Consider the following 20586-nt stretch of genomic DNA (forward strand, 5'->3'; position numbering starts at 1 on the left):
ACAAAAGAAAAGGCGACAATAAATCGACATCTTTAGATATAGCATATTACCACCAACATAAATTCAACGAATTTGAGAGTATTTCTGCTATTTAGATCAGCTTCTCTTAATTTATGAGTCCGAATCCATGAAAAAGAAGTTACCACTTTTCTTCTGCTCCGAATCCTGCAAGAAAAAACAAGGCATTTTGATACCTGCTGCAAGTATTATGCTACAAAATGTCTAACTAGAAATAAATTAACCTAACGAAATATCGATACTCTCCTGCTGATTCATATCCTTCTCTTTGCCATTTTCAAATAAAACTTACACTCAGAAAAACAAAATTCTTCCCATGAGATTGACCGAAAACTTTATGCTCCCATATGATCTCTTCAGGGTACATTTAAATTCTTGCCTGTGCGAAAATTTTCATCAATAATCTTTCGAAACTTCCCGGAAAAATTTCCGAACTTTTCGGTTGCAGCCTCATGCGAATCAACTTGCTTGTACAATCGTGGTCCATTTGAACGAGATGAAGTCAGTTTTTCTATTATATTTCATAGTTTTCAGCCAAATACCCCATGAGGTCTTTGCTTTTTGATCGTTTGAGGTTTGATGGTGGCAGGCATTCAAATTTCGATAATTCAAATATTACAATAAATCACACGAGAATATAAAATTAAAGGTAATTTTTGCCAGTGTGAATCTGGAAACTACAGTATCTACTAACGGAGACCATCTTACGTGAAGAGGTATGTTTTAAAATCTTCAAATCTGGGTGTGTTAGTGTGCAAAGATTTCCTTGTTTTTTTGTGTGAGGGAATTAACATGAGATAGTGACATGCAGGGTCGTCGCTAAACACTTTCACTTAAGGGGGGTGTCAGTCACCAATTTGCCTAAAATGAAACAATTTTTGGGTGTGGCATTTTGACGCAGTTTATTTTATTTATCAATGTGTATGTTCCCGTCAGCCAATCATTACTTCGATTTTCGCGTCGTAATTTTCTTTGCCGGAGTACCTGAGAGTACCTTTTTTGATTTTACTCTAGAAGTCAAGCTTTCAGCAATGAGATACCCTCATTTTTCAGATATTTCAGCACGTTGAAATAGAACCTTACTTTGTATGAGCAAATCTCGGAGGCAGGGCCACCGAAAGGATTCGGGGGCCTTTGGGAGGGACCAAAAGGCGAGAAATTTTTCACGACCACGCCCTTTAGATTACTTAAATGCATTTCAGAATATTTTTTGCAGTCACTTCTGACAATCGTTTAGAACGTTTTACCATTTTTAGGCATACTTTTTGCAACGTTTCATTGATTCTACTCTTAAAATGGAATTAATTATTTTATGAGGCCCCCTAGACCCCAAGGCCCTGGGGGAATTTGCCTCCTTGCTCCTCCTCTCGGCGGTCCTGTCCACAGGAGCTTCCATTACCTCCAGGATCAGCGTTCAGAGTTTTTCAATAAACTTTCACTTTTCCTCAAACTTTAGGTAGAAATTTGGTGGCCCTTGATATGCCGACAATTGTTTGCTAGGTTCTAGAGCCTGGCTGCCGACAGGGAGTCATTTGAAATTTCTGGGGGACGCTTGCCTCTCCGTGATATCCATAGCGCTATCTGTGCTCATTTTTAATTGCTGAGGGCTTTTGGGTGATACTTTTTCGGTCTTTTCCTCATCTCATCACCACTGTTTGCTAAAGCTATTGCTTTGGGAACTTTAAAAAGCAAAACCCGACAAAACTACTTTTCGAAAGTTTGCCGAGAGGAATTTTCTAAAGGGGGGGGGGGGGGGGGTTCTGCTGCACCCTCGCCCCCCCCGCCAGTGACGGCCCTGGTGATATGTCCTGCATATAGTTAAAAAATATCAAGATATTAATAGAAAAAGCAAGACATACCTTAACAGAGTTGAGTTTGTTGATTCTTGGTCGGAAGTTTGTTGGATCACGTCTAAATGTAATATCCAGAGACTGCAGAAACTTGTTCATTCCAGACAACATAGACTGCGGGCTGAAAATCGGAAAAAAATTCATAAATTCTCAAGGTGAAAAACTAAACACATTCTTGTAAAAAATAAAATAAACCACGCATTCAGCAAAAAACAAGAAAAGTTCTACAAACCATTCACACAAGGAAGAATGAACAACGTTATCTACCTTCTATAAAAAGGTCGAGGGGAGCAAGTGTCGTCCTATCTGCTCAAAGACGACTGAAAGAAACTGGGCTTCAACATTGACTGGCAGCCGACTTGAACAACTTTAAACATGGTTTTGGGAGAAAATGGATAGACTTTTTACCTTTATAGGGATAGAGGTATCATTTCTTAATTCTGAGTTTTTGGGAGTATAATGTTTTGATAAATAAATATTTTTTTAATCAAGTAGAGAAACGAACGTGAAAGCAGTGGGAGCTGAGTCCTTCCTCTGTCTATATATGTATAACTTTTATCGTTCATTAATTATAAACCAAAGTCTTTATTTGATCACACTTGAACCCATTTTGTTTCATGCTCGATTTTAGGCCAGGCCTATTTAGGCCAGAATATTCCCCATAACTTAAACCACGACTTATTCTTTATGGGAGACAATTTCCTCGGATGAAGAGAAATAGAATACGACGTCTAGGTTTCATATATCGTAAATTTGTTGAATTCAGACATGGGAGGGAGTAGGACGAAATACGATATGAAAACAAGCTTTTAATTTCTAAAGACAGGAAAGCCGAATTACATTGCCTACAGCCAAGTCTGGTAAACATGCATCTGTACCATTCAAAAGCCATCACTCTTATAGATAACGTTTTTGCAAACGATATACTAGACCAGACACAAGTTTGCTAACAAATATTTCAGGTTATGTTGAAGGTGAATCTTTAGCACGTGACACACCTGTTGGCCAGTGTTGAAACAGAAGGTTCACCCTCGAAGACAACAACACGATCTGCCAAATAGGTAGCCATTATGAAATCGTGCTCCACAACAAATGCTGTCTTCTTAGCATGCAAGATGAATCTAGGGAGAGAAACAGTCAGTTCTTACAAATTGGCAGTAACCAGGGTCAATCTTGAGTCATTTTTGGTATACTCAGAAGCAAAATCATTTTGAGAATTGGGCGCGCAGCGTAGGAGAAAGGGGACTAAATTAATTCAAACGAGAGAAAAGAGAATTTTACTTATCTTAAATTTTAAGAAAAATTCAATTTCTTAAACTTTTTTAATGAAAGAAATCGTTAGCTGTAAGAGTACGCAGAAACAGCGCGAGTCCACAGGGAAACATACAATATTAGAATCAAAGAAACTTAAATTAAACACATTGCAAATATTGATGACGATGATGATAATTATAAAACCTACAGTTTGAAAATAAGTTTGACTCAAACACTCACGAATATCACCCTAAAGTCCATTCAATGTAACATTTTGCTTAAAGTCTCAAACTTCAAAGAAACATTCAGCTTGACCAAAATAATTATTTGCAATCGATGTAAAATTAGGAGGCTGTGCCTATTCTACCTGATTTCCGATCTATTTAAAAAACGTTCATGTGACTGTCAAAAGTGTCTGATAAATTGTATATATAGACAGAAGTAATAAAGATGCAGATTATATCAAAGAAAATACCTTTTGATAACCTTGGCAGCATGAAGACGTTGCTCTGAGTCCAAATAGGCAGAGGGCTCGTCAATAAGATAAATATCAGCCGGCTGCAAGATTCGAAATATAACTGAAAATATTACACAGAAAAATGAACCGGCAATTGCCTTTTTAGAATTATTTGCATAGATCACTAAGGTCTTACTTTTTTTGCAGCGCATCCAGATTATCAACATGCAGATTGTTGTCATCAAAATAACTTTAATCAGCACTGTAGTATAGGATGTTTTTAGGCAAAAGTGAACCAAATAAGACAAAAACAGGATCAAGAAACAAGGTTACACAAGGCTACTTGGATTTTGAAGTAAGCTGAGTCAAGAATTACCTTTCCGAGACAGATTGTAAGAGCCACTCTTTGTAACTCACCACCGGAAAGGTTTTGCACCTGTGTTGGAAAAAAAACCAAAGAATAAAACATTCCATAGAATTGTAGAACATCAACGGATGAGAAGGAACAAATATTCACTGAGAGTGTCTTTTCGTTCAAAATCATAAAAAGGTTCCAATCCTTGATAAGCAAGAAAAAGTAGCAACTATCCTTTATCCTTTCAAAAAAATTTTACTTTCGAACTATCAATGTCCTTCTTTACTGAATGAAATGATTTCATACATGCTACACATTAACATATCAAAATACAAAATTTTGTAAGTGGCTCAGCTGAGCTCAATGTTAAAAAAAGAATAATGAAATAAAACAAAAATTAGGTCGCTTCAATATCAACGACTTTTCACTTTTGGTGCTTTTTAAATCCCTATTTTTTTAATAAAAAGCTAATTTTACATTTTCTCAAAATTTTTCCTGACTCAACAGCCATTTCAAATGGAAAATGATAAGCCTGTATTAAAAACAAGTATATGTTCCAAGCATACCTCCTGATCAAAGATACTCTCAATTTGCAAAGGTTTGATGACGTCAGCAATGAACTGGGGATGAATATAAGAGTCTCGAATCTTTGCATGCAGCAGCATTCGCACAGTCCCTTGAGACTTCGGGCTGATCTTTTGCGGTTTGTAGCTCACGTTAAGCTGAGGAATGTCGACTAAAAAGTTTGAAAATTTTACTTGAATAAACTAATAAAAATTTCAAAGTCTTCAATTGACGCTATACATCCAGCAGAAGAAATCTCTGATTATAATAAATCACTAAAATAACTGACGATTAAATTTGACTACCTTTGCCAAAACTCGAAACATAGCATTTTGAAACTAGAACTTGTTGATATCATCAATTTATTCTAAATTTTATGAACTAATATCTATTAACATTTGTATCATAGCTATGGCAACTGTAAGAGACTAAGGTATCTTATAAAAAATGAAAAAATTCAAACCTTACATTGTTATGAATAAGTAGAAGAAACAATTATTACAACAAAATCTGAAGGTATTCCCAGGCAAATATGTTTGCAGAACACCAGGTCATACCGTCGTTATCAGGTCCAAGAATTCCAGCCAACATCCGGATGAACGTGGTTTTACCAGTTCCTAAAATCATAATATTACTAATACCAACAAAGTAAAATCGAGTAGGGCACATAATTAAAAGTCTTGCAAGGAAATCTGCATGTTTTAAACTGAGAAGTAATATGAATAATAGCAAAAAAACTGTAAAGTATTCTTGGGATTGCAATTTAGCACAAAAGATGACTCACAGAGACGATAAGCACTTTAAGATCTAAACACGACTCACCATTTTCTCCAAGAAGAACCAGAATTTCAGAATCGGTAAATTCACCCTCGTTAACAACAAGCTTGAACTTCTCTGCAAACATAATATGAAGACTTCGTCGTAAAGCAAGTTAATTGTGTAACAGAAATTGTTTCAATATATGAGGACATACAGCCAGGCCTAGAAAATTAATTATTTACTGTACTGAATGGGGGCTTTTTGATAATATTGATGATGTTTTAAGGTAGATCTTTAACAGAGAGATATTAAGATAGTGCATGTGGGGATTGTTTTCATTTTTCCTTCCGAAATTTCCTGTAAGGTTTGCCTACTTTAACGTTTTTGATCCATCTTTGGGCATACCATTTAGCCATTTATTCGTCATAATTAGTCATACGGTGAATTAGCCAAGTACCTGGAGCGCTTGCCTACAGTGCAAAAGGTTGTAGGTTCGAGTCAAGGCTTGATCCCTGATTTAAATGCTCCTTCCCGTCCATCCAGCATTTTCAGTTTTAGCTTGTGTTTGTTTTCACACAGCAGTGGCAACATTGGGACGGTTAAAACAAGATAGCGAAACAAAACTAGCCACCTATCCTCGTTACGCTGTTGATCCAGGAAAAGAGAGAGCACTTTCAAAACAAGTGGACCATAGATAAGACCTTATTGGTCAGTATAAAAAATTTCTAACCTGATGAGAGTCGGAGGAGGAAAACCATTTTTATACACAATAATTTTAAGAACCCTGCTATCTTCAAAAAGCTTTCATGATACACATATTCGAAAATGGCACAAAAAGCGAAAATATAACATAATTAAGCACTTTTCTTTGCATCTCTTTTTGCCTTTCCTTTGAGCTTACCTTTAGGTCATTATCCGACACTCATACTCCGGAATGTAGGACAAAATGTGCTTTCGCATGTTATGTTTCCCTTTCTGTTGTATTTTCAGAATTGCGATACTAAACGCACGGTTGTTTCACATGCCCTTACATAAGCTCTTATCTAACAGGAAAGGTTTGCAAAAATGCTTCACCTGGGTCTCTAAAAATGTTCAAAGGACCTTCATGTGCACCTTATCAAATTATTAATTCAAATATGCAGAAAAATGCATAGGATGAAACCACTCTTCAGATAAAAATTATAACGATTCAAAGTTCAATGCAAACTTCATATAAAACTTCGAGCAGTTAAGTGCCTGAATCTCTGTGCTTATTTGAGCAAAATTATATTTAACAATATGATGCCCCTGGATTCATATTAATTCAAAGAAGCTGAGACGCGGGTTTATTTGCAAAGGGGACAGTTTTTCCGAGTGAAGGGACACTATAAAACAACCTCTTAACACATTAATATGAAATGAACATACTTAGAACTTTTGTCATATTTGGGTACTTGTAGCGACGCATTCTCTTCATTTCTTCTTCCTGAAACAAGATTCTAAGTCACTCACATCAAATCATCAAAAAGCTAAGAAGGAAGCGGTGCCAAAAGAAGCTTTTCATTTGACTGAAAAAGTCTTTTCTAATAACTTTGCAGTAACTTTAGAACAACAATCTGAATAGCAATGAGGCAAGAAAAGGACAAATAGACCATTGTCGCTGGAAGAGATCATGAAATTGAAAAATGAGAGGAAAGTCACCTCGGCAGTCTCAGATACTCTAAATGTCAGAGAAGTTTCCCTGAATCGCAGGTTTTCGGTTGGAACAAACCCATCCAGAAATATATTTATTCCTAAAAGAGACAATTAAAGTGCTCAAAGAATAAAAAACAAATATTTGTGAATTGCACACTATAGAAAAAAGCCACAAAAATGACAGGTATGAGCAAACAACAGCCAGATACAATCACACCGATCTTTAGAAACAAACAATCGAAGTTCGTTAGTTACACGTGCATGTGTCGGTTTCGTCCAAACTTGAACATTTACCTTCATATTTATCAACAATGAAAACCATTCCTTGCCATAATTAGCATTCCTAAGTGTTAGCTTTACTATTAATGATCTTAGATAGGGATGTTAACCCAAACGCCTAAATAAACGCCTGGTTACAAGGTAGATGACATTTGTCTCTACTACAGTATCAGAAAAAGAAAACGAGGACTTGGAAGATAGATCAGCCAATGAGGAGCAACTTACCTTCACGCACAGAGAAGGGCATAGTGACTACACCGTAGACTCCGGGAGTTCCATATAAGCAGCAGATGAAGTCAGATAGGTAGTCCAGCACACTCAGATCGTGTTCAACAACAATAATATATCTGAAAGGGAAATAAATCAAGTAAGAAGAACATCATTAAAATATGCTAGAAACAGTGGGAACCGCAAAAGAGAAGCATTAAGGAGGATAATACGGGTTGGTTGTGTAATTGGATTGCAGAAGAGCAGCAAAAGCGCATCGGAGAACCATAGTCAATAGAAAAAAACTCTGGTCTGGAAGCCTATTGTTTTGTTCTTTTGTTCTTATCTAGAACTTGAAAACACTTTTATTTTAATCACGTGACCTAAGTAAAGGGACAAGATAAAACATTTTCTTCTCTCGCAATAGCAGATGCAGACAGTTTCGTGAAGCCCAGCGCACACAGGAGACCCATAAGTGTCAAAAACAATGATATTTGGGCTTTTGACAAAGTTGGTTATTGCACGAGTCAGATTAAACAATTTTCTGCGTTTCAAAGGCTGTCTTCGCAATTAAAAATATTTACTTTCAAGAAACACTTTTCAAACCCTAAAATAGATGATGGCTGATCAAATGTGGATGCAAAAAAGCTGAATCTGATTAATCTATTGCTTTTTCATCTATCAACTTTTCAAATAATACTAATGTTCCTTCGTTGAATATTTTTTGTTCTGTCCAAACAGAGACCGAGATACAACCTTTTGTTCATTTTTTTGGATGGGGTTTTGAAGCCCTGATTAATAAATGTAGCAACAGCCAAGTCTTAGAAAAAAAAAGTATTTTACTTATGCTATTAGTTTTTTTGTTTGGCAAGGCTCCCTGGTTCCCCGTTATCTCGGACCTTGGTCCAAAATGATGATGGTGAGGGCGCCCTGTTGTATGTCCTTTGTGTATTCCTCTAACAATTCTTTCACAAGTTTTTTGAACACACCCTATTTTGACTCTTCAAATTTCAACCATATCTGTATCAGCAACGTACTCGACTTCATCAATGTTCCACGAAGGCTTGTATTTTTGTTTCAAAACTCTTATCAGGTCTAGACAGGACATTCAAGATTGCAATACTTGAAGCCCTCACTTCGCTTGAACATACTACAAAATGTGACTTTTTGAGAAACATAGAATTTACACTTTCTTAACTTTCTTAATTGGTTATGGTTCTCGCCAGGCGCGTAGCGGATGTACGACGTTTAGGGGGGCTAAGCATGGATCTTCCCCGAAAATCGTTTCTTTATTGAGATAGAATTGTCCGAGTGGAGCCGGAAATGTGACAGTTTTGTCTGAGAGGGGAGTTGCAACTAACCCACCCCATTTTTCCCCACGCCGATGTTCTCGCAAATAAAAACATCTCCAGATTCAATGTGACGCTTAAAATAATTTTTTACAGTCGTGTAATTCTTTTTATACCGTCTATTCAAGCCAAAAAATCTTGTCAATTGCGTCGCGAAGTTCTAAGAAATCTTACTTCCGAGTAAGAGTGATGACAGAAATGCCTCATCCCTGAACTGCACAATATGAGCTGACCATAGTTTCAATAATATCAGCACAGAACAGATTGTAATTCTCGAGAAACATTCAAAACTTAACAACAGCCCTATACACCTGTTTTCACGCGTCCCCTTACTTAGGTCACGTGATTGCAATAAACACGAACAAAGAGTTAGAACAAAAGGCTTCCAGACCAGAGTTTTCTCTATTGACTATGGGAGAACTTATCATTGCACCACGAATAAACATTGCAAATGTGAAGGGACGTCCCCAATCTAAAGAATTCTCCTCTAAAGTAAAGAAGGTTTGAGGGATTTTCTATGCTAAACGTTTGAGCAGAAAATAGTGCAAAACTGATGAATGAGAACGAAGAAATACATACTTGTCAGAATGACTAAGACTTCTGATCGCAACAGCAGCTTTGAGCCTTTGTTTGACATCCAAGTAACTCGACGGTTCGTCAAACATGTAACTGCAAAAGATCGAGATCATTTGGAAACAGGATAGGAATTAAGGAAGGTACGCTGCAAAGACTGCTGTATTGAGGAAAAACTCTGGAATGTACGCTGCAAAGACTGCTGGCAACTCTAAAGTCTAGCTTGGTGACTACAGAGAACAAAAGTTTTGATGTCTACAGCAGATGATCAGAGACATCAAATATTGCTCAAATGATGGCTAAAAGAAGTATTTTCTTTTTTCAGATCACAATCATTGTAAGAAGGCCTTAAGCTCTCCGTTTATTTCAAGTTCTAGAAGCCCACTTAGCCGGAGCTATGCAAATCAAATGATTGAATACTGATACTTACACATCTGCCTGCTGAATACACACAACTGCGCAGGCGAAACGCTGAAGCTCCCCTCCGGACAACTCATCTACATTCCTATCACGAACGCTGTTCAGATCTGGAAGCCAAAAATAACTATGCAAACGACACCTTAATTTCCGAGTTTGATACACTTTCTGTAGAAAGTTTTTGTTTCAAATGTAAAAGTTAGCCTTTTAAATACAATCTCTAAGCCTTTTTCAACGAACCCTGTTTTGTTACAAAGAGGCAAACTCCTAAAAGTCTAATTATCTAGATATTTTTGACAATTATATTGTAAAATATATCAACTTTTATCTTGACTACAAAATCTTATAAAATTTTTTTTCGAAGCAAAAAGCAATGAAAAATAGCGAAAAATGGTTTTTCATGAAAATCATCGACTGTCTAACGCTCTTAAAGAAATGTTAAATCTAGCAATAAAACCCTTAAAAATAACACATGTTAAGTTACAAAAAGTTTGGAAGTACTTGCCACTTTAAAATCTTTGGTCCACCTGATACCACATCCAATACACAATGTGGTTGATAACAAAGAAGCAGGGGCGGAAACTTGGACAAATATTGGGGGACCTAATTTTTTAATAAGATGACGTCACATTTCCCATTGTTTTAGAACAAAATGCCATTGTCCTCTAAAGTATTGGAGGTGACGGTCGCCCCCCTCGCCCCCCACCCAAGTGTCCGCCACTGCAAAGAAGTTTTGAAAAATCAATCACTTTTTGCAAGCTAATAAATGCTTACTAAGCAATGCCTACCGAAAAGTGTACACACTTCCTCTTGCGAATCTCTTTCATCCTTCTTATCCAACATTACCTGGACGCTCCCCTGATAAAATGGATATAGAACGACATAAGTTTAAGATCTTTGGAAAATGGATTTCTCACATCATTTGTATTGAAAAAGAAATTTGCCTGAGGTATGAGAAAGGTAATTTGTATTAAATGGTTTTCACAAACCATGTTCTTATGGTGCATTACTCAGTAAGAAGCTATATCATTTTTACTACTACTTTAATGTATTTAATTTGAAACCCCCTATCCAATAACACATAAAGATATAAGCACCACCACAACCAACCATCTAATCAAAGGATTATAGCCAGGAGTTCTTAAGTATTTGGAGTGCCTGGCCATAAAAAGATGTAGATTTTCTTCCGGGGCCCCTGAGTTTTCAACTTTTACATAGCTTATGCTAAAAAGCTGCTCAAAATTAAATTCAAATCTCATATTTACCTGGCTAAATATGAGATACGATAGGCAGGCCTGTTATTTTGTGTTATCTTCTATACCCATAAGCCCCAGCCATAAATGCTGTCACATGCGAAGGCATGAGCTACATGAACTAAAGATATCTGGCCTTGGACCTTGGATCGCACAAAGTGGAGGAAAGTGTCAGGTCATGCTGTCTATGTCAACAACCACTTGAAATAAATGATGATGGTGTTTAGAAATTGTGTCTTAATTTTTTTTACATTTCAACTCTGTCAAATCAGATTAGTATTTGTCTATAAATTGTTCAAATGATAAAATATTTCCTATTTTGATACTTCCTTTCAGACCAATAGACCAATAACTGGTAAACAGGACACATATTATCATGAACTGCAGGGATAAAGAAGATATAAGAGCAGAACAGAAAATACAAAACTAAATCAAATTCCAGATTTTGAAAGTGAAAGCCAAAAGTATTTTTGAGGTAAGAGTACAACCAGGTCGGATGAAATCTTGTTGCGACCTAGAGGTTAAGAATGGCTGGACTATAGCTTTCAAGAACATAATAAAAGTCAAATAAAATACCAATTTATGATGCTTTTCAAATTCCACCTTTTTGTTGATTTACATTATAAATAAATTATGTCATAATTGAAACTGCGAGAAAGCATTATTACTTACATGGACTGCTTTTGGAATTTGATCGACATATTGAGGCTTGATGATTGCCTAAAAACAAATAATATGCAATGCTAAATTAAATTTTCAAATCCTATATGTAATCCTGTCACCAGTGTTTCATATTTAAACTCTTGTAGGGTATGTTAAAAGATTTCAATAGCCAATAAAAATATTAAAACATTTATGGTTTTTAACTGTAACTATAAACGAACTATGAAACAAAATGGACTGCATGCCATGCAGTAATCAGGTCATTGAAAATCTTAGTAAGAAACTTATTTTTTCTCACCTTAAGATCATCTTCTAAAACTTTTGTAAAATAATTTTGCAATTCTGAGCCCCTGAAATATTGCAAAATTTCTGACCAGTCAGGTGGACCCTGGAATGAAAAGCAATCAAATAAATATCTTAGGTGGATTTTGTAGAATGTTGTCAGATGTGGCTTTGTTAACAAGTGGCCATTTCCTCAAATACTGAACAGATACTAAGAATGATTCGAACCTTCAAAATTTTTATGGCAAGATAGATAGCTTTATATATAGATATATAACAGCTGAATGGGAAAGGCAATATCTGTTTTCTGGTATTTTTGGTAAAAAGAAGAGGGACCAGGAAAGATTTAGGATGACCAAAGACCAACTTGGCTTCCTTTACTTCATGGATATTTATTAGTTTACCTAGAAACCAAATATGGTAAATGATTATAATAAACTTAACAAACAAAGGAATACAACCAAAAATTATATAATGCTTAGATCCATGAAATATTGTCTGACTGTTTAAAAATTTTGAGCAAAAAACCTTGCCTAGACAAAAAATTTCCTTTTCCCAACAGTTCTTATTCTATCAGCTGCCATCTGCACACAAGCTCTAGCATCATCTTCAGTGTTGATTGAAACAAAAACATATTTATATTAGACCATAAGCAATAAATCAACCCACCCCGAATCGACCAAGATTAGGTTTTAGCTTCCCAGCTAGAATCTTCAAAGCAGTTGATTTGCCAATACCATTGGTCCCAACCAAACCAAGTACTTCTCCTGGTCTCGGTGTTGGCAGCCTATAAAGAAATTGATACTGATTGGAAAACAAGACATGCAAAGGTTCAGCGAATAATTTTGAAACACAGTACCTGTAAAATACCAAGTCACTAGCTACTAAACACAATACTTTAAATGTTATGTTCAAAGAATAAATGCAGTCTTCGTCATAAGAAAATCACCATGCGTGTCGCAAACCACACGCATTATCTCTTTCATGCGTGCAATTCACACTCTTAAAAATCAGGCTATTTCGGACCCCGTTTGCACAGTCCTGTTCAAAAACGGAACCGCGTCGGTACAAAATTTGTTCTCTTTCGTAACAGGGTCAAAACCATTCCGTATGGCAGAGCAAAATTAGCTTGGTTCCAAAGTGCTAGCATAAAGGAAAGGGCGAACTGCGACTGTTTTGTCACTGTTTCAAACTTGCACGCATGGCCTTCTAGAGACTTGGAGGCCCTGGGGCAAAAGCGGAAAACTAGGTCCCTGCGAGGGAAGCGAGCAAAAAATTTTTGCGACTACGCCCTTTAAACTAGCTTAAATTCGTTCATTTGCTTAAAATGTTTTACTGTTTATGGGCATAATTTTGTTACTTTTAATCAATTTTATTAAAAAACAGAATTCATTACTTTATAAGGCCCCCTACACCTTGAGGCCCTGGGGCGATTTGCAGAGAGCTTGAGTGTTTCTGCTGTGTTCATTCCGAGAACATTCGACATTACAGGACAACTATAGGGAAATATTGATTGATACAGTGGCGTAGATAAAGGGAGGATTGAGGGGCAGGGCAAAACGACAAACTCCCCCCCCCTGTTCAGCTAGACTGCTATTTTCTTGGAAAACTTCTGATCTGATCGGAAATTCTCATTGTTGTCTATTTAAATCCAAATGGTACTTTTTGAGAGAAAATATTTTAAAGCTGAATATGGTAATCTCTTCTGTTGTTCTGAATCAGATTGGCAATCTCTTTCAGTAGTATGATTTATGACACGTGACTTTACATGAAGTTATGTACAAAATTTTGAAGAAACAAAAGCTCTTATAAAATTTTTGCCAGAAAATCTAAATTTCTTGCCCCTTTTATGAATTTTCCTATATACATCACTAGACTGATATTAACCTTGATTATCAGAAGATCTTTTTGCGGGTCTATTCGTTGCCTGCCTCTTGCATCTATGATAAAAAAGACCATTTTCTTTTGAGCAATTTTGTCGATATTTACCCCGATAATGGCGAAAACGGGAAGGAAAAAGTTTTGGACACGACCTGACGACCGCCATGTTTCAGGGAAAATTTGAACAAAGCAAAGCGATAAGCCACGAAAGAAAGCAAAATAGGTACTATTTAAAGAATTAGCAGATTTTGCTCAGCTTATGAAAAACAAAACCTCCAATGTTTCTTTGAAGAAAACAATTTTATTCAGGTTAAAAACGACGGTCAAATATACAACTCATGCGTGCGATCAATCGCTCGCATTATTGGTGCCATGCGTATGCCGATGCGTGCACGTGCGATCGCACACATCAAACAACAAAGACTGTAAATGTTTCAACCATTACTGAAAATACTAATTATTCATACACATAATAAAGACTTATTATATATTCACATTAGGATTTTGTCAATTCATCCAAAAATATAAATCAAAATACGGGTAAAATAAAGATCATTAAAATGGTGAGAAACAATTAACAAGTGTTAGGTACTTGAGAAGCAGTCTATTTTTACCTTTCTTCCCCAGAGGGGTGTGATTTCATATATTTACATGGTTGCTTGCCACAATGGGTAGGACTTAATAGTTTGCCTTAAAAATTAGGGCAAAAATCTCTCACTTTTCTAATATAAATTATAAGGAGATAACCATAAGATATTATAGACTTATAGAACAACATACAACCAGTGATATATCCTTAATGGCGATAAATAAACAGGTACTACCTGTGAAGTTTGAAAGAATTTGCTCCATATCTATGTGTGGTGTCCTTTTCTAAGTTGCTTGGCAAGTTGATAATTGTTACAGCTTCAAATGGACATTTCTGTTACATCATAAATATAAGAAAACATGTTAACATAAGACATAACATTTAATTCAATTATCAGGTATATACACTTAATTGTCAGTAATTGATTATCAGGAAAAAAATAGTGTCTGCTTCCAAAATGATAACAGAATCCAAAATGACACAACAAAAGTTGCTGGCATTGGTCAGGGAGATGGCCATTACAAATCATGCACACTCCTTTTTTAAAGCCATGGTAAAAAGGTAGCTGGCAACTTATGTATATTGTATGTAATGGGCAGCAAGAAGCATCATTCGAGACATACACATCCAAAAAGGTAAATGGAGCTAACTGCTTTGGACTACTTATTTGACATAATCAAATGTTTGGCAGGTATCAAGGAATCTGTGAGAGCCTTAGTATTGGCCACACAGTATGAATGGAAAAATATATTAATTTGTTTGTAAGAGAAAACACATTTCTAAAAATTAAAGGCAGCAGAACAACAGATAGCATGTGAAAACCAACCTTAAAAGGATGGGTAGCTGAGTAAGCTGGGGGCTTGTGAAAGTGATTCTGATGGGACTCAAAACCCTCAGATCATGAGAAAAACACCTCAACCACCCATTAACACAACCACCACAAATTGTTTGAAAATGGGTGGCCATTTTGAATAACATGCCCTTAATCACTTTAGAGATCTCCTTTAAGTTTACAACTTTGAAATTTATATCTTAAAAAAAAGTTCTGTTTTCAAACATTGGTTGGAAGCACAGTTTTGAGAAAAATTGTAGTAAAAGAACCACAACAAAAAACATGAGTTTAGTTTAAAAAAAGACAACCCAGTGTTGTAATTTACTTAACAATGAAATCTAGATTTGACTACACCATATTCTGACTTTGACTATGATGAGTTCAACCCACCAGAGTTAAATGGGATACTCACTTACTAAGTTTTATGTACACAAAGGGAAAAACAGCAAAATAAATAGAAAAGTAGAGGGATCTGGGAAAATTGAACCATAGAAAGGATCAGTTCCACTAGCCAATAAATATAATATAATTTGAACCTTTAGAAAAATTTGGCAAATCATACATCAATATTGTTAATAGTGAATGCACAAACCTTGATACATATACCACAACCAATGCACAGTGTTTCTGATATGAAAGCAAGTTTTGATGTTGGCATCACTTCAATGCACAGCTTTCCTGCATTAAAATATTCGACTCAAATAGTACTTTGGGTGAACTTAGAGAAACCATAACATTTTGACATAACGTATTGCAAGAGGCATAGAAATGGACTAACTGAAACAAAAGAAGTATATTTCTTGATAAGATATATTTTAGGCTATTGACTTTCAACAACCTAAACAAAAATCATGCTAATAAATTCAGAGATTGAAAAAATCAATGACTGTTTTTTTCAATTAAAGGACAAGGTTGAATAAAACTTTTCATAACTATTAGAATAATTGATAAAAATTGTTTTTTAATGATAGTAGTTTATCAAACTCGTAAATGTCCATAGGCAATTGTTTTCTTCTTTAAGTGTTAACTTTTTTCTTCTTTAATTAAATTGAAATGAAAATGAATTTGAAAATTTGAATTTGAATTAACAAGATATTTTCTATTTCTACAACTTGTTAAAGGGTTATTATTGCAGCGCTAAAATTTATCAAGAAAAGATATAACAGCAAAGGAGTGTATATATTTTTAAAGTTTGACTGAAAAACCAAATCCCACACATCTCATTCTCGTGACTTTCAATGTGAAATGTCTATTTTACGATATAACTTAGGCCTGATCCAATCCAATACGAACGATCATCATTCAAAATCAAGGAATGAAAAATTCCCAGTAAATATCACTTAGCATAATGGTAATGAAATAACATACCTTAATTGATAAATAATGTAAATATGTCTTAATATGCATTCCATATTCTTGAATTTAGGCCGTAGAAGTTGTGATAGACCTTACCTTGTCTCACAACAGGACAGGACTTCTTGCATTCCTGTCTGCATCTCTTGGGCTTACATCGATCAGGATTGATGATAGCAATACGAGTAAGTTTATCTTGAGTTTGAGCCTGACCAAACATCATCGTATTGTAGAAAATGCCCTTTCTCTTGTGGCCGAAGTATTCACTCCTGGCCGAAAAAGGCCATGTGAAAAAGAAGAGTCATTCAGTCCTTGTACTTAGTGTATGACTAACATTGGACAGGGATACCAGAGTTGAATTCTTAAAAATAGTTTCAACAGCTGATATTAAATTAAAACTTTACTGAAAAAATGAAAGAAGTAATGCAAGTTGACCCTGGAAATATAGTTGGAAATGAAATTAAACATGATAAAATAATAGAACTATTATTTTATCTTAATGAAAATAATGGAGGTTTTGAATCAATTCTAGCCGTTATTGCTGACTCGGTATCCAAGAATTGCAGAGTTTTGGCGTTATCAAGCTCCTTTTGTCAATTAAACTATTTTACAAAGCATGGCTGCTCAAAATTATAATTTTGATATCATATGAAAAGATATGAAAAGTGATTGTAATTCACATTTGTTACCCCTGTGCTTCGCCTCTTTTGCTTCCCAAGAAACAACAACAACTATATATAGTCATAAACAGCTCGGGAAATTCTGCACGGAGCGTGTTATGCAATGATGGCGCTGCAAAGAACGAGCCTAAATGCAAAAATAAGAGCGCTTTCGGTAAATCCATTTGCTTCAAGATTGGGTATCTTGCTAAAAACTTACTGTTCTGGAAATGTAAAAGGAGCTTTACCATCCAGCTCGAGACAGGATGCCGGTTCCACGCAAGGGCCTAGTTTATTATTGAGCCGCGCTGTTAACCTTCCTCTTATTTATGCCCCGAATACGCTGAACCTCAAGGAAGGTCTTTTTGAAAAACCTTTTTTCTATAGAAATGAAAAGAAGAAGAAAAAAAGAAAGCCAGGCAAGGGCTGGAGTACTTCAAAGAAAAAAGAATCAACGGTACGTCAAGAGGAAGTGGTGCTGTCTGCGAGAAATCATGAAAGCAAGACTATTCAAGAAGCTATACGGATTTTTAACACAATCCCCAATGATGAAAAGAATTTAGATAAAAGTTATTTATTAAAAGCAAAGGAAAAATCGTCTTCAGATTTAATCAACGAATTGAGAAACAACCAAGCTCATGTTTTAGGATTATCAGATGCAGAGCTGACAAGTCGTTATGAATTTCTTCATAGTCACGGCCTAAGCAAAGTAGATGCCCTCAAAATAGCTATTGTATTTCCAAGTTTTCTGAGCATTGAGTCAGAAAATGTCGAAAAATTTCTCAAATTATTCTTGTCCTTCAAAATTGATGTACCACGTCTGCTCCAGCACTTTCCTTTTGTGTTTGGTCTCAATTACAATGATGTTGTAAGGAAATTGGAACATTTAGGATCAATAGGACTAAAGAAAAAGGATGTATCTGACTTAGTCAACCAGAATCCAATATTAATTTGTTTTGATGTCAGTGATAGTGCAAAAAGTGCATTGAAATTTGCAACTGGGTTTCCTGGCTGGAAGAGCTCTGCTGGAAAGAGCAGCTTTATTGAGAGCCTGTTAAAGACATCACTTGGAGCGGTGTCTACAAAGTATGAGACTGATGAAAATTTTACGTCAGTTGCTTCATTTGCTGTGGAGCTACATGTTCAAGTCAGTGAGATCTTTAAAAAATGTCCAAGACTTTTTAGTACTGATAAAGAGCAACTTACTAGAACACTTCACTTATTAGGTGATGAACCTTTTTTCTTTGACACAGAGGACATGGCTAGCTTCATTCAAAAGTATCCAGATATATTTTTACAGCTAGATCAGAAAGATGTTAAGGAAAAAATTCAAAGGATATACAAAACACTTGGCGAACAAGCTGAACTCCACAATATTTTACAGCACAGTCCAAAAATGATCATAGAATCTACATGTGTTGAGAAAAGGATAGAGTTATTCCAAGCATGGGGTTTTACAGCTGACAATATTGGCTACCTGATGAACAGATCTCCTATTTTATTCATTGAAAACCGGGTTGTAGAGAACTTGGAAGAAAGGCTACAATTCATTCTAGGACATGGAGACCTAACAGCAGCTGACGTCATGAAGTTTCCTACCTGTCTTCAAATGCGAATAGTAATGCTCAGATGCAAAATTGGTTTCATAAGGAGTGTTGCCCCAGATGCACTTAGGAATTTCTCTCTGCAAGAAATATTTACTGCTAAAAACCACAGTTTTGCAGTTGATATTTGTTCTTCAAGTGTAGAACAGTTTTACTCTTATCTAAAAGAAAATTTTCCTGTTTCTGACCAAGAATGGATAAAGAAAAAAGAAAAGCAGAGGGTAACCAAACCAGAAAAAGAGTCTTTGTAACCTTTAAGTAATACCACTAGGCTGTAATACTTAGTGCTAAGTGCTTAGTACATAGTTGTAATTATGAAAAGTTATAAATTCAAATAGTTATTGATTAAATTGAATTAGGTGAAAATGGATTTCAAGTCTTGCATGACATTTTTGGTCCTTTTCTCAGATTTTTGTGTGTCTGATATTTCATATGATGTTTGTTATTGGATTAATAGTGAGATTCCATGTTACTTACTAATAAGGTGTGTATCTGACTGTATTAATGTTTTAAGCTTTGACACTAGAAACCATTCAATATTATTTAAGATAAATTAACAGAGCAATTCTATATCCATCTGTTTATTAGAAAAACATGCAACTGTAAATGTATGTTTATAGTTGCCTGATGTTGTTGATGACATTAATTTTGAAGCTCAGATTTCTAAAAATCAGTTCTCAGCCCACACAGTTGTAAAAGCTCAAGTCAACTTTTGAGTCAGTTTGTTGAGTAAGTCAACTTTAAGTTAGTTCAGATTTTGTTATTCAGCAACTAAAGACTTCTCAAAGTGTCCAATGATAGATTCATTGTTTTAAGAAAGTGCAGGTGAAGCTTTAAAAGATGGATGCTTCATGTAAGTATTGACAGAGTCATAGGGGTTGGAGTTTGTAGCCCCCCTTCAAATGCTTATCAGAATTACTTTTCTTACCTTTTTGTAATATTCAGATAATTGGGACCGCTTGTTTATCTCCATTGTGTGTCTCTTTCCTATTTTTGCTCTTTGATTATATTTTTGTAGATGGCATATTAGCTGAAAATCGATTATCAAAATATTTTGGGCATCGCTTTACAGTTAGTGACACATTCAAACCCATATTTATAGTAGCATCGACAGAGGATGTAATTTCTGAATTTTTCATATCAGCACTGCATGTAAGTAATGTTAAAGCTTCGGAAGAGTGATATTTTTACATGCTGCTAAATTTTGCATGTTGTAAAATTTCTTCTTCAGGACAATGGTGTCTGATATAGACCAGAATTGCTTGCTTTTCCAGGATATTTATGGATTACGTAAAAAGCGAAAAGAAGGTTAACGAATTTTCAATTTTTTCGGATTTCGGGGACACTTGCGGTCTCCTCAGGTATGCTTGAGTTCTATTTCATAAAACAGTTGCATGGAATTATTTTATAGAAACATATTTTAAAAACGCTTTGAATAGCAACAAAAATATTCAATCAAAGCACGGTGTTAATGCTTGTGCTTTTAAGTGCATTAATTACATTTTATATGCATTAATTGAAGATTAATGATATCCCTCATTGTGTATTATATTTTATCTTTCAAACGTCCGGGCGTTTAATAAAATTTATGACTTTTAGGTGGGGCAACTATTGGAGAGGTGCGTTTATTAGAATTGTTTTTGCATTGAAGATATTTTTTCAAATCAATCTGCGCTAAATCTGAGAAGTACAATATCTAATTTATTTTTTAAAG

The 20586-nt window shown here is 35.4% G+C and overlaps 2 protein-coding genes across 2 annotated transcripts; one reads left to right on the forward strand and one right to left on the reverse strand.

Moving 5' to 3' along the window:
- Window positions 1-19: 19 nt before the first annotated feature.
- On the reverse strand, window positions 20-16910 carry LOC135686484 (ATP-binding cassette sub-family E member 1). Its single transcript, XM_065202729.2, has 20 exons — window positions 16709-16910; window positions 15849-15934; window positions 14660-14757; window positions 12624-12741; window positions 11971-12060; window positions 11682-11729; window positions 10545-10614; window positions 9770-9866; window positions 9346-9435; window positions 7436-7557; window positions 6938-7029; window positions 6665-6722; window positions 5321-5392; window positions 5056-5115; window positions 4501-4670; window positions 3956-4015; window positions 3598-3680; window positions 2867-2989; window positions 1878-1989; window positions 20-165 (listed from the first exon to the last, which is right to left on the reverse strand). The coding sequence occupies exons 1-20, from the start codon at window positions 16830-16832 to the stop codon at window positions 112-114; spliced, it is 1827 nt and encodes a 608-aa protein (XP_065058801.2). The 5' UTR covers window positions 16833-16910; the 3' UTR covers window positions 20-111.
- A 422-nt stretch (window positions 16911-17332) lies between these two features.
- Window positions 17333-19662, forward strand: LOC135686487 (uncharacterized). Its single transcript, XM_065202731.2, has one exon. It carries the CDS (start codon window positions 17393-17395, stop codon window positions 19121-19123), a length of 1731 nt encoding a protein of 576 aa, XP_065058803.2. The 5' UTR covers window positions 17333-17392; the 3' UTR covers window positions 19124-19662.
- The last annotated feature ends 924 nt before the right edge of the window (window positions 19663-20586 follow it).

Source organism: Rhopilema esculentum, chromosome 6 (genome assembly GCF_057945365.1).
Source record: "Rhopilema esculentum isolate cy_ngs chromosome 6, ASM5794536v1, whole genome shotgun sequence".
In the NCBI taxonomy this organism is placed as follows: domain Eukaryota; kingdom Metazoa; phylum Cnidaria; class Scyphozoa; order Rhizostomeae; family Rhizostomatidae; genus Rhopilema; species Rhopilema esculentum.